The sequence below is a fragment of the Pan paniscus genome, chromosome 1 (genome assembly GCF_029289425.2).
Source record: "Pan paniscus chromosome 1, NHGRI_mPanPan1-v2.0_pri, whole genome shotgun sequence".
NCBI lineage: Eukaryota > Metazoa > Chordata > Mammalia > Primates > Hominidae > Pan > Pan paniscus.
In genome coordinates this window covers 97,733,946-97,748,564 of record NC_073249.2, presented here as the reverse complement: position 1 = coordinate 97,748,564, position 14,619 = coordinate 97,733,946, and the positions used below count along the sequence as shown (strand labels likewise).

At 43.1% G+C, this 14,619-nt stretch overlaps 1 protein-coding gene and 1 pseudogene across 2 annotated transcripts; both read right to left on the bottom strand.

Annotated features, from left to right (window-relative positions):
- Nucleotides 1-3,846: 3,846 nt before the first annotated feature.
- LOC100995410 (putative UPF0607 protein ENSP00000383783) lies at nt 3,847-5,761 on the bottom strand (annotated as a pseudogene). The gene has a single exon (XR_008625659.1). The product of XR_008625659.1 is annotated as a putative UPF0607 protein ENSP00000383783 (transcript).
- A 3,262-nt stretch (nt 5,762-9,023) lies between these two features.
- On the bottom strand, nt 9,024-13,946 carry TCHHL1 (trichohyalin like 1). The gene is made up of 3 exons (XM_003817221.5): nt 13,902-13,946; nt 12,888-13,045; nt 9,024-12,425 (listed from the first exon to the last, which is right to left on the bottom strand). Exons 2-3 carry the CDS (start codon nt 13,023-13,025, stop codon nt 9,849-9,851), a joined length of 2,715 nt encoding a protein of 904 aa, XP_003817269.3. The 5' UTR covers nt 13,026-13,045; nt 13,902-13,946; the 3' UTR covers nt 9,024-9,848.
- Between the last annotated feature and the right edge of the window lie 673 nt (nt 13,947-14,619).

Genomic DNA, 14,619 nt, shown 5'->3' with positions numbered 1-14,619 from the left:
TTCATTCTTGGCTCAGGGATTTCTGACAGCAATTCCCAAAGGAAAACACCATCAGTTTTATGGCCTTCACAATCAGAAAGTAAGATAACTATGTACGCTTTTTGTGGCAAAAGAGAGCATTTCTCAGGACTGAATTCTAAAAAGAATATCTCATGGGGACTTTATAAAGGTGAGTACTGCATGATAAAATGGACAAAGTTCTCAACAGCATTTTGACAGCCAAAGAAGTGGTGAGTTTCACATGTGTATTTCTTATAGTTTTCGCAAAAATTGAGCATATGAATGAGGAGGTTTTATTCAATGGGCATAAAAAAATTAAGGATCTGACTTCAATATGTAACTCGGTGAAAGCTATTATGAATTGTCTATTTTGTTAATCACCATATACCCTGTATACATAGTTTAATAGGTGGTCAATTGTTAAGTTAATAGATGAATAAAGTGTCTCTCATATTTGGTACTATTCCAGGTTCAATGTTAAATAGTAAACAGATACATATTAAGCATCTACTAATTCCAGGTGGTTTGCTGGGCACTTTCATATGTATTGTTCCACTTATTCTCTTTAAACACATTTTCTTATTGAAGAATATTCAGATCATAAGTGTACAACAATGAATTATTACAAAGTAAACACTTCCATGTAACCACTGCCCAAATCAAGAAATAGAACATTAATCAGGACTCTGAAAGTCCCCATGTTCTTCCCCTTCCCTCCTCCCTAGTGGTACCATTATCCTGACTTCTAATGCCATAGATTAGGGTTTTCTTTTGGTTGTTGGTTTTGAACTTTATGTAAATGCAGCCACTCAGTATGAAGGCTTTTGTGTCTGGCTTAATTTTGTCAACATTATGCTTGTGAAGTTCTTCTATGTTGTGGCATACGGCTTTAATTCTTTCAGTCTCATTGCTGTATAATAGTGCATTGATGAATATAGCACAATTTGTTGTTGTCCATTTTCAGTTAATAGATCTTTGGATTGTCTTCTCCTTTGGGGTGTAACAAACCGTGCTGCAATGAATACTTTTCAACATGTCTTTTGGTGCATTTCTGTTGGGTTATCTGCCTGGGCTGGAGTTACTTAGTTATGGAGTTTGCATATGTTTAGCTTTAGAGATATTGCCCTACAGTTCTCCTAAATGATTATTGTATCAATTTATTTTTCTACTACTAGTGTGAGAGTTCTAATTGCTCTACATCTTTGCACACACTTGACATTATTGCTTGTAAATTTCAGACATTTGATAGGTATGAGTGGTTCTCAACATGATTTAATTTGCAATTATCTGATATCTGATGAGGTTGAGCCAGTATCTTTTTTATTGGCTTTAAAAAATCTCCTTTTGTGTCTTTTCCTTTTTTTTTTTTAAGGAAAGAGATTGCCTTTTACTCATTGACTTATAGGCATACTTTGTATCTTCTGCATACTAGCTTTTTCTTTTTAATTCTTCACAATAACTGTGAGTTATAATAACATTTTATACAGGCAGATACTGAGGTCACAGAAGTTAAGTAATTTACTCAAGGACACTTGGGGTATTAGGGTATAAAAATTATCCCTTCTCTTCAGTGGCTTGTAATCTACTTGTCTGGGGAAATAATGCTGAGAACAATTAGTGAGTAATATTAGCTAATAAATATTAAAGTACTAATCTGGATGGTGCAGGCTATGAATGATATAACAGTTAAAAGATCAGTGTGAGCTTTCTAGTGGAGGTCAGATTTAGTCTAGGACTTGAAGGATAGGTATAATTGAGGAAGTAGAGAGGAAATTAAAAAAACATTTCAGCGAGGGTGACCACAAGAGCAGAGGCATGGAGCTGGAAGTAATACTACTACTAACAACTTGCCTTTGAATAGCTCTTTGCAGAACTTTTTGTCTTAAGACCACCTCTCTTATGCAGGGACATGAGTGCAGGGACCATGACTGTTCCATTCACTCAGGCATGTCCAGTGTACACCATGGTGCCTGGCACATGACCAATGCTTAACAAATATGTTCAAATAAAATGAATGAATGAGCGAATTCAATCCCAACAATGTACTTGTAAACCTAATAGGATAGAATTTAAATGATTAAGGTGAGGGTTGAAAGTTAAAAGACAATTAGATGACCAATCTATGGCTTCTGAAAGATTTCTACAGAAACTAGTGGTAAATTGTAATTAGAGAGATAGATTATAGAGAGTCTGATCAGTTTAAACTTGATGTGGCATGTAGGAAAGCATAAAGTGTCACTGAGAGGTCTTGAACAGAGGGAGGTGAAAAGGTGCAAACAGTGTTTTGCAAAATTCATGAGTGATTGAATGGGGACTGGACAGGAATGGGGGGACAGCTAAGAAGAGGCTGTTGCAATGATATAGGCACTCACTTATGTATTCAACAAACATTTATTGAAACCATAGAATACATCTGGCGCGGCCGGGTGTGGTGGCTCACGCCTGTAATCCCAGCACTTTTGGAGGCTGAGGCGGGTGGATCACGAGGTCAAGAGATCAAGACCATCCTGGCTAACATGGTGAAACTCCGTCTCTACTAAAAATACAAAAAATTAGCTGGGCATGGTGGCAGGCACCTGTAATCCCAGCTACTTGGGAGGCTGAGGCAGGAGAATCGCTTGAACCCGGCAGGCGGAGGTTGTAGTGAGCTGAGATCGTGCCATTGCACTCCAGCCTGGGGAAAAAGAGCGAAACTCCATCTCCAAAAAAAAAAAAAAAAAAAATCTGGCGCTAAACTTCATGCTACTGAAGAATAGCAAGATGCGTAAGTTGTGAGCCTTGCCATCAAGGAGTTTATAGTCTAAAAGGAGAGCTTAGACAAGCACACAAATAATTATAACTCAATACAGAATGATTTTTTAAAATAGCGCAAATAAAGATTATGGAGTTCAGAGGAGGATAAGATCTCCTCTGGCCAGGGCATCAGGAAAGGTTCAAGTAGTACTCTGGAGCTGCGTCCTGCCTGCCTCTGCCTCCCTGCTCCCCTGCCTCCTCTCTATCACATTATCTTCCATTATTACCTGGAATTGTCTGGTTTATTTGTTATTGTTTGTCTCTCCCTTCCTTCAGTAGAATACAAGCTCCAAGATGACGAGCTAACTTGTTTTGGACACTGCTGTATCCCTAATGCTTCACCTAATATCTGGCACTAACATGGATTTTTTTTTTTAAAGAAAATTTGGAATGAATGAATAAAGTGTCATTGGCATCAGATCCCATAAGACAAACGGGATTGGTCATTCAGGAAAAGTTGCAGGGAAAGATATCATTTTAGGTGAAGGGTACATGAAGTCCTACAGGGAATGGAGAATGAAAGATGGATCTAGAATATAGACTTAAGAAAAACTATAGAGGAAGCGGCTAACTATGGCGACTGCCACTGAGCAGTGGGTTCTGGTGGAGATGGTACAGGCGCTTTACGAGGCTCCTGCTTACCATTTTATTTTGGAAGGGATTCTGATTCTCTGGATAATCAGACTTCTTTTCTCTAAGACTTACAAATTACAAGAACGATCTGATCTTAACAGTCAAGGAAAAAGAAGAACTAATTGAAGAGTGGCAACCAGAACCTCTTGTTCCTCCTGTCCCAAAAGACCATCCTGCTCTCAACTACAACATCGTTTCAGGACGGAGTCTTGCTCTGTCACCGGGCTGGAGTGCAATGGTGCGATCTCGGCTCACTGCAACCTCCACCTCCCGGGTTCAAGCCATTCTCCTGCCTCAGCCTCCTGAGTAGCCGGGACTACAGGCACAAGCCACCATGCCCACCTAATTTTTGTATTTTCAGTAGAGATGGAGTTTCACCATGTTGGCCAGAATGATCTCGATCTCCTTTTTTTTAATTAAAAAGTAAACTTTAATGTCGAAAATGCAAACTTGGGGAGGGCAGAAAGATCACACACAAGGCTGTCACTTCACACTTGGAAGGTTGCACAGCAGCCGGGCAGAGACGCTCCTCACTTCCCAGATGGTGAGGGGGCCGGGCAGAGGAGCTCCTCACTTCCCAGACGGTGCAGGGGCTGGGCAGAGGTGCTCCTCCCTTACAAACGGTGAGGGGGCCGGGCAGAGGTGCTCCTCACTTTCCAGACAGGGCCGCGGCTGGGCAGAAGCACTCCTCACTTCCCAGATGGGATGGTGGCCAGGCAGAGGCACTCCTCATTTCCCAGATGGTGAGGAGGCAGGGCAGAGGCACTCCTCACTTCGCAGACAGGACTGCGGCGAGGCAGAGGTGCTCCTCATTTCCCAGACGGTGAGGAGGCCGGGCAGAGGCACTCGTTGCTTTGCAGACAGGACGGCAGCGAGGCAGAGGCGCTCCTTACTTCCCAGACAGGGCGGCGGCTGGACAGAGGCGCTCCTCACTTCCCAGATGGTGCAGGCAGAGATGCTCCTCAGGTCTCAATCTCTTGACCTCCTGATCCACCTGCCTGGGCCTCCCGAAGTGCTGGATTACAGGTGTGAGCCACCACACCTGCCCTGCCGTCTCTTCTTTCTCCTCCTAAGCAGCTCTCTTAGTCTCCTGAATTTTGATGTTCTACTTAACACCCTCATGTTCTTACACATGTTGCCCTGCTGGAGGGGTCCTTCTCTTTGGGAAGCCTGACCCACCAACAGGGCCTCAGGAGATAGACATGGAAACTTAGCCGGTGGGGGCCCCTCGTCTCTATCCCACCTCAGTTGCAGGGGAGGGGTCGGTTGCAGCTGCAGCAGTGGCTCCGACAGTTTTCTTTTGCGGGAACTGTGGCTGGCAGCTCTGGATGGAGAAGACCTACTTGATCCAAGAGCTGCAGGATCCTTGGGCTGCATGTCCTCCCCCACCATCAGCAAGCCTGGACAGCTGGGCAGGTGGTCTTTACCCAGCACCTTCAAGGCCGCCTTCTCTGGCCACAGGGAGCAGCCCGGAACTGGGGCAGGGAGCACTGTTGGAAGTGGGTCAGGCTTCCCAAAAGAAAGGATGCCTCCAGCAGGGCTGTGTGAACTGGCGACTCCATGGCCCTTGGAGTAGAAACTCACTGCATGCACCTGGGCCTTGTCAGTCTGGTTCTTTTCTATCAAGCTCTTGAGGTGGACATTTCCCTCCAAGGGCCTGGGATTGTACCAGGAGGAAGTGAGGTTTCCCTGAGTCTCCAGGGGCCTAGAGGTGGAGGCTGCTTCCCCATTGCTACAGGGGCCCCTTTTATTGTCCTCCTGCCCCTGGGTCTCTACCTGGTCTTTCACCTCCGTTGCTTCTTTGGGCTCTTCTGCCCTCACCTCCATCTTGGGGAGCCTGGCTGGGATCACCTGCTCATCTAATGAAGGAAGTTGAAGGTTAAACTTGCCTCTGAGATGAGGGATCCTCACGGGGCTGAGGTGTCCAAACATCATGGAGTTGCAAGCAGACAGCATGGGTTTCTTCCTTGAAGGGGGGCTCCAGACCACAGGAGGCAGGACCCTCTGTGGGGTGCCCATGTTCTGAGGGATAAGACACAGTCTCATAGGGGCGCCATCCCACCTGACTGGAAAAGAAGGCCCAAGATGTCGCTGACGGTTGAAGAGGAGTGGGAAACGGCCCACGATTCCCCGGGCAGGCACAGGTGCAGGAGCCGCTGGGTGAGCCCGGCCAGCTGGGAAGGCCTCACGGACAAGACAAGCAGGTTGCCGATGGCATGGCCAGGACCTGCGGCGGAACCAGGAACAAAATAAGCTTAGTGAGTTGCCCATTTTGAGCGAGTTGTGCACAGACGAAACTAAGGGTCAGAAGCAGAGAGGATACTCCTAAGTCACCCACTTCTCTGTGGCCGGGTGCACACTGGGCATCTGGGAGTTTATGACATCACCATGGGGCTGGTGACAGAGCCAGGGTTGTGGAGGAGTGCTTAGGAGCCCAGCGAGGGTGCCTACAAGAGGAGTAAAAGGGCAAAGGGTGAGACCCTTCCGCCGGTCCAGCTGGGCTCTAGCCTCAGGGACGTCCTGCTCCTGGGGGCAGGTGTGTGGCCCTGGATGGGCCCCCCTGTGGGGCTGTTGGGGGTGCGGGGCTGATTCGCCAGAGCCCTTCCGCCTGGCGCCCGGCCCAGGTGCTGGCTGGCACCCAGTGGCCCTGTCTTGGCCAGCCCTGTCTCCCGGGTTACAGGGCCAGAACCTGGAAGCAGAGCGCAGGACCAGCCAGATCCCGCTAGGCTCCCCCGGGTCCTCTCCAGTGCCTCTGTGCCGCCTGGAGCCAGGCCCGCCTTCTCCATGGCTGCTGTGGCTTCAAGGGCCACCAGCCTCGCTCCGCAGGTTTCCAAAGAGAGGACGCGGTGCCCTGACCTGACTGGATGCGCCTCTTACCACATGCCTCCCTGGCAGACAGTGTCTCCACTTTTTGCAAATTTGCCTGAGACCATTCCTCAGGTCATTCAGGTGGTCATGGCCCAGCCAGGCTTTGAACCTGGGCTGTGTGATTCCACAGCTGGCGCTCTGGCCTGTGTGCCTCATGATCATGGATACAGCATCTATTCTTATTTTTTCCTGTAGTCCTGGGGTACTTGGCACCATGGCATATCTGTAATAAGCACATGCACACCTCGAAGGAGTTCTTCACTTCAACATACAAGTTGACCATGGCATGCTCTGGGCTCCAGTCCTCTACAAAGATGTAGGGCAGGAACTACCAGTTGTCAGCACAGCACCATCCCACATTGCTCTTCTAATGGAGCCTTTCACCCCAGATGTTCTTTCTTGTTTGATGGGAAGGATCCAAGTATGTAAAGATTATGTTCTAGATCAGCTTTGGTCTGTCCTAAAAGAAATTTGCCAGTGGATTATTCCATATGGATAAAAGTCAGTTTCTCTGGTCTTCCTGGAATGTGTCTAGAAAGCAAATACATTATTTACAAGTTCATAGTAGATCAATGTATTGGATTAAAATATGACAAACATAATTTGGTCATTGTGAGCATGCCAGCTCGGTCAACTATTCACCACACATGATGCCCTAAATATAACTCTAGGTTTTCTTATGCCCAAGAGAGGGACATACTTTTGGGTGTCTGGACTAGGAAAACATGTATGAAAAACCATTTGACCACTCTACATCTTGTTATTGGAGAATTGAAACCATCTATATTCAAAGATATTATTAAAAGGCAAGAAGTTAAAAAAAAGAAAAACTATTGAGATAACAAAGTGGATTAGATATGAAGAATAAGACAAGGCAAATGATGATTCCAAAGTTTGTGCCTTTGAAGCATGATAGAATGAAGATTGAGAGAATGACAGTAGGAAGGAAATTGAGAAGACAAACCAGTTTGTCTGGAAGTGGTTGACAATAGAAGGCGTCATATATGTGAGCATTTGTAGAGACTGGATTGAAGTGCACAGTCAGGTTTGAACAAGGTGAATTGAGACTCATCAGTGTGAAAGAGATAATAGTAAGTTGGACCAAGCATGGGTTCTCACGAGGAGAAAGTTCATAAAAAGAAGAGTCCTTGGAAAGGGGGCACAGTCTGGGGAACTGGATGAGAGGAATTAACTAGGGAGATGGGGAAAGACCACTGAAGGGAGTATTTCATGAAAGACAGTCATCAATGCCCGATGTCCAAAACTGTGGAAGCTGGAGGTCTTTAGGCTTGTTGGATGGAGGGCAACATCACCTTCAAAGGAATACTTCTTGAAGGATGATGGCAAAAACATATATATATATATATATATTCAGCAAACTTTTCTTCTTTCTGCCCACCATTCTATTAGTGCTGATTGCTGGAATGCTAAGAGAGTGTTTAAAAATTGTTGCTATTAAGTTTTTAATTTTTTCAGTTAAGAAAATAAAATATGCTTAGTACAGAAAATTTTGATTTCTTTTTCTATTTTAGTAGAGATTAGGTCTCACTATGTTGTCCAGGCTTGTCTCAAACTCCTGAGCTCAAGTGATCCTCCTGCCTTGGCTTCCCAAAGTGCTGGGATTACAGGCATGAGCCACTGCCCATTTATTTAATGCCGTCAGCAAACCGTATAGGTAAACGTTTCTGCTTTTTGGCTGTTCTTGTTCCTCTGTGAGTTGTGCATCCTTTTCTATGACTGCCAGCACCACTGCCACTGGAGCTGTTTTGTCATTCACATTTTCTTCAATTCTAGTGAGGGTTTCGAATGTTTATTGGCCATCTGTATAGCTTCTTTTGTGAATTTATTAATAATGAAGTTTTTCATTTTTATGGGCTCAGATACTTATTGCCACATTGCTTGCCAAAAGGGATGACAAGTTTATGCTCTAGTATGTATATATTTATTTATACTAAAATTATCTATAATTATATATAAATAAAAATTAGATATAATTTTATAAACTAAAAATTATGCATATTTTATAAACTAAAAATTATGTATATAATTTTATAAACTAAAAATTATGTATATAATTTTATAAACTAAAAATTATGTATATAATTTTATAAACTAAAAATTATGTATATAATTTTATAAACTAAAAATTATGTATATAATTTTATAAACTAAAAATTATGTATATAATTTTATAAACTAAAAATTATGTATATAATTTTTTCCTTTAGTAAGTCTATGCTCTAGTGTAGTACATATGTATGTTTGTGTATGTGTATGTATATTAGAGCATAGACAAACTAAAAGAAATATATATATTTTTCTTTTTTATGAATTGTCTCATGTTTCTTGCTCATTTAAAGTAATATTTTTTTCAGATAGGGATATAATTCATATTTGAGTGTAGAATGAAAAGAGCTGAAAATATTGGAGGGGGAGGTTATATACTTGGATTTTAGGCTCTGGAAAATGTGAAGGTTGAAGTGGAAGAATACTGAACCTCGAAGGCAGAATGCAATGGGAGATGGAGTATTGGACTGCTTTTTGGCTTCAGGAAACATTGTATGATAACAATTTTATTCCTTTCCTGGGTCATGACTAAGCTTGAAGAGCATGATACTTTAATTATAGTCTTTTGAAAAAACACAAATAACTAAGATTGTTTTCATTTTTGATCAGTGTCTCCAAGGCAAGACGGAGAATGAGGGGAAAAAATGACCCAACAAAAGAGATTGATCATCAGGTTGTTTAATTATCAATTTTAATTTAATACCCTCATCAAACCATATAGGTAAACACTTAGTAGACTCACTGGATGGTTGGTTACAAGAGCTTCTTATAAAATCAAACATACTTTAGATTTGTGTTTTCTCTCATAATTATTCTGATTGTTTATTTGAGCCAAAAGCTATGAAAAGTTTGTGTAAGGAGTGGGATTTAATAAAAATTTGTTGGATGAGTAATTGAAAGAATGAATCCATGGCGATAGATTCAGCTGCACCTGAACATGAGCAGAGTCATAAATTTACTTTAATCAAGTGTTAGAAAATCATAATTAAGTTATGGCATTGTCTAAAATTATTTTGAAGGATAAAATTTTAGGATGAACTTGAAATACTTCTAGGAAATATCATGAAGCAGAGTAATCTATATATATGAATTAATATTTTATGATTATGAGATATTATTGCAGAGTCTTATAATTTCCTACTGCTCTATTTTAAATTCAATGAATCAGCTGGAAAAACTGGCACCTGCTAAAGATATGGAAGGAATTTTTCCATTTTTAATGACAGGTACATTGAGATAAACTGTCTCATGACAAAGCCCATTTTGGCATTTGGAAGTAGCATTGTTTGGTAGGAGTTTTACTGACTGTATTTGTTTGCTCAGATGTTTCTTTAGTGGTGTCCCCCACTGCTGAATATTTTATTATTTGTTTTTGTAGAAATTTAGGAAGAAAATTTAAAAGATTGTTAATCTGCATCTGAATGTGTACACGTGAGTATTGAGGGTGATTGGGAGAGAAATCGGGGGCATGTTGAGATGATAATGATTCATTGCTTTGTGGTGCTTGCCTCCCTTTGTGGTACCAGCCTCTCTCTCTGAGGGTGTCCTTGCTTATCTTCCAAGGCCTGGGAAGCTGGTGTTTCCTGTGCACCAGCAGGACTCTCATCAAGTGGAAGTCCCCTGGTATATGGTTGTGATGCTTGGCTGTAGTTGAAAAAGACAGAACAATCTGAGATCTCACTGGTGAGGGATACACTGCAAAGCTCTGGGCCTGATGCCTGGGCTATCTGAACTTGCTTTTGATGCTCCTCTTGGGTTACATTTGTTTGCTGCAGTATCTTCTCCTGTAGGTACTGGTATAGTGGACTGGAATGGACTGCACCCCTCTCCACAGAACAGGGCTCTTGGTCTCTCTGCATCTGCTTTTCAAGACTTGGCCAGGGGACTGAAGAATTGTGCTCTTTCTTGGCTGGAGTTTTTTGGTCACCACCTTCTCCTGCCAGCTCTTGGGGACTTTCATCTTCCTCCTCCGATGTTACAGGTTCCTTTGTTTCAAGTTGTATCTTGAGGGAGGCAGAATTGTCCTCATCTAGACTTTCTAACAGAGTATTCTGGGCCTCTGTTGCTCTTCCTTTCTCTTCTTTGCTACTTGGGCCTTGGACCTTTAATTCATTTCTGCTATCTCCCTTTCCAGGGAGCTGCATTAGGGAAAGCTGGTCAGTGAAGTCTTCATCCAGGGCACCTGTGATCTCTATTTCCAGGGACTTTCTATTTTCATCTCCTGCTGTGGATTCCTGTGCTTCTGGGTGTCCATTGGGCTCCACAGCTGCACCTGGGCCTTTGGTCCCTGGGCCTTGATTCTTGTGTTCTCCTCTGGCAGGCTGTTCCTGGTCCTCTGTGAGCTGTACATCCTCTCCTCTGACTGCTGGTACCACTGCCTCCAGAGCTCTGTTTTTCTCACCAGGTGTTCCCTGCCTCTGGGTATCTGGGTTATTATTGTGACCTCCTTGCACAGACTCTCCATGTTGGTCCCCTTGACTCTGGGAGTCCCCTTGCACAGGCAGTTCACCTGTCTCTGAGCTGCTATTGCCTTCCTCTGAAGCCAGGCTGTTGGGAGTTTCAGAAGACCCCTCATCACTCTGTGTGAATGGTGACTCAGGGTCCTCCCCCTGGTAACCATCCTCCTCCTCAACTGGTTTGTCATGAGTCTTGGTGACCCTAGTATTTTCTCCTACAGACTGCTTCTTAAGTGGTGCTAAATCTTGTGTTCTTTCTCTTGCCCCCAGTGTCCTTTCTGCTGCAGGTGCGTTTTTGCTGTTCACAAGTGCTTCTGCTGTGCCTTCTTTGGTGTGTTCTGCCTCTTCTCCTGAGACTGCTGTTCCTTCAAGTTCAGGGTGAGTCTGATCTCCTCCTTCTGAGCTTAGATATTGTGTCTCAGAACCTTTTTCAGCATCTTTTGATTTTGATAATCCTTGGAGTTCCTGATACTTCCCATCCTGTGTTTGGGTTTCCAGGACTAGTGGCTGAGTTTTTCTGTCACGTTCTTTCTGCCCTGCTGTTCCATGGGCCTCAGGACCTCTCCTCTCTTTCCTTTCATCTCTCATGTCAGATGTTTCTGAACCATTTCTGCTACCATATTGGACTGGCAGGTCCTTTGTTTCACATTCTTTTTCTTGGGTCTCAGATGTTCTGCCATAATCCTCAGGTTCACCCAAATTCTTTGTTTTAGCTGGTGTCTGGTCAGCATCCTTTCCTGGTTCTTGAGTGTCAAACATTCTACAGACATCCTTGGAATCAGTTGATTTCTGTGTCTGAGATGGTGTCCTGGCAGCAGCTTGTTCTGGCAGGTCAGCATGCTGTGAACTGGGCTCATCTTCTCTTTGTAGGGGTGATTCTTGTATATTAGAGTGTTTTTCCTTTTCTGTTCTAACTTCCTGATCTTCAGATGGTCTTTGTGTTGCTTCTTTTGGTGGTGAACTTTGGGTTGCCAAGTTTCCTTCCTGTTCTCCAAACTGGTCTCTTATCTTGGAAACACTTTGCTCTCTGGCTGGTTCACCTCCTTCCTGAGAGATCTCCTTATCTTGTCCCTTCCTCTCTGTGGGACTGCTGGTCTTTTTTGATCCTGCCATTGGCTTATTTGTCTTAAGTTGGCCTTCATTGTCTTCTGTTGTTTGTATATCTTGGGCCACTTCCTGACTTTGTTCATCTCCTTCCAGGTGTTTGTTCTTAGGATCATTGTGTTCAGATGCTTCTCCTGGAAAGTTGTGAGTCTTGGCTTCTCTCCATGGGTCCACTCTGTTATTTCCAACTGCTCCACTTTCTTCAGGGATGAGCTGAGATGATGATGCCATTCCTGAAGGAAGCATCCTCTCTTCTTGAGTTGGTGAAGTTCCCACTGTCCACTGACCATCTCCGGTGGTTGCCTGAACATCCACATCATCTAGCTTCTCCTTCTCTGGTTTAGTCACCTGTCTTAGTTCAGAACTTAGTAATGATTTTATGTCAAGATAACAGAGGTTCAACAAGTTGAAGATTGCAAGAACAAATTCATCAAAACTGATGATGCCATTACTGTCAATATTCAGAAGATTCGAATTTTTTTCCACAGCATGAAGGACACATGGCTGCATGAAAACACAGTGAGAAATCAGCTTATTTATATGTGGTCCAGTGTCCTAAGTGTCTCCCAAGAATCCTATTTTTCTGACCTCATTCCTCAGTAACTGGTTAACTTTCCCAGAACAGCAAGAACTTATTGGTTCTGCAAGCCATTTTTCATCAGAGAGCTATGCCTGAGAAAGAGCATTTACAACACTTGTGAGTTGCATTTTGATGCATAATGGTTTATGACTCCTTTCAGAAGTCGGCTTTGCAGAAGCAATAATCCCAGTGACGAAAACCTCTTTTTCTCTAAGTAATTGCACAGAGTATGGAACTGAGACTGAAAATAGTTGTTCAAGAGACAGTGAGTACTGAGAACTGTTAGCTAGGTGTAAAATGGATGGGGATCACATATGCTCATCTTGCTTGGATTATAAAGAAAGGGTGAGTTGGAAAGAATTTACACAGCTCTGTGAGAAGCTCACCTGAAAAAAGTCCCCAAACTCACCCTGGATGAGTTGTTTCAGCTCTCTGCCAGTCAGTGTTGCCCCGTTACTGTCCTCACTGGCATATTTGTGGAATGTCTCAATTACACAGAGGACATTTCTCAGGAGCTGAGGCATCTTTACAAACTCAGGAGAGGCTGTGAGAAAGAATAAACAAAGCTCATTTTCCAGGATGGGTCCTTCAGGGAGGAGATACCAAGATTATCCTTTTTGTTCCTCCCCCATCTCCACTGCAACCCCTGCTCTATTCTGTATCTTAAAATATTATATCTGAACTCCAGGGGTGATTTAGTTTTGTACCAGACATTGTGGTGAAATCAGACCCAGCATAGGTAAGTATAAGAAGAGACAATTCACCCCACCCTTCAGTAAACAGCAACATTCATGTGCTCAGAGAAAGCTTCATTGCAAAAGGAAGGTGATAAGAGAACTCAAGCATAAGGATTGAAATGCATAAATGAAGCCAATAGAGTTGGACCCATTCTTCCAGCCTCATCCAAGAGTGTCTATCTGCTCTCCTCTCCCTTCGGCTCAGTCTAGCCTCCTGCGGTTAGGAGGACATAACCTTTAAAGTTAGCAAAGCTTCTAGTGGAAAGATAAGTCACACCAAGAAAATTAACCCCTATGTTTGCAGGTGGTAACAACATGCTTTAACCAAGAAGACACGATTCCATGTCCCGACCCCTTATTCATTCATTTCCCATCCTTTAAATGCTTCTACATTTTCATTGCAATAGAGATCTGATCCTGTGCCTTGTTGAATAATATTCATGCCTATGACGTCTAAACAATTTATGTTTTTTTAAAAAAGAAAATGATCAAAGAAGTTCCATAATCAAGGAATGCATTTGGGTGGTTGGCGCTCCCAGTTTATTATTATTAATAGGGGTTGACATAGACTTAAAGTGTGTTTCCTTTGAAATCCTCTTGCAATCTCACATATAAGCAAAACAGCAGCTGAAATCCCAAGTATGCTCAAGCAGATGGACTTACCTAGTTCACAAGCGAGAGCAGGTAGAACGTGGGGCAGCGGGCTGTGAGCTGACAGCAGGAGCTGGAACCTTTTATTGAGGTCCTAATTGCACAGTTAAGAAGGAGACACCCTCTGGGTCTAATGACCTGACATCACCACCAAATCCAGTCTCCCCTGCTCTGTTGTCAGTTGTCTTAATTTTATTTCCTTCTTTAGGCAGTTTCAATTAAATCTTAGCTTCAGATGCATCAAAAGAAAGGGGAGGGGGTTTCTTGATTCATTTACTGACTTTTGCAGATTATAGTTTTGAAGGCTCTTCAAGGTAGTGTTGGCTTCCCTCCCCCATTTTTTAACCTAAGGACATAATTACATTTCTGTCTGACAAATCATAGTGCTGGCAGGGACCTCATAAGTCATCTGATTCCTCTGTCTGCCCACAAGATGGCCCGTATTTGACCCAAACCTGAGAGATGGGTGTCAATCATGTGTTTAAAAATAAAGGCCCCCATTTAGCCATGTGACAAAAGTGGAGATACCAGTTGATTCAGATGTTTCAATGCTTTGCTCTCCTTGCCCAGAGGCAGAGTTAGAAAAAAAAAAAATTCTTGCTTGGTGTGCAAAACCTTGCTTACCTATGTTGTGCTATTTTAAAAACGTGATTGATATTTGCTTTCTAAAGACATTTTTACTATACAAGGAGTTTGAAACCAATAATCTATATTACTGTGTTCTCCCTGT

Excerpts from the sequence above, each read along its gene's own strand:
- TCHHL1 (XM_003817221.5), bottom strand. The coding sequence starts at position 13,025 with ATGCCTCAGCTCCTGAGAAATGTCCTCTGTGTAATTGAGACATTCCAC. Across the intron at positions 12,426-12,887 it reads AGTTTGGGGACTTTTTTCAG|CCATGTGTCCTTCATGCTGT; the intron begins GTGAGCTTCTCA and ends GTTTTCATGCAG.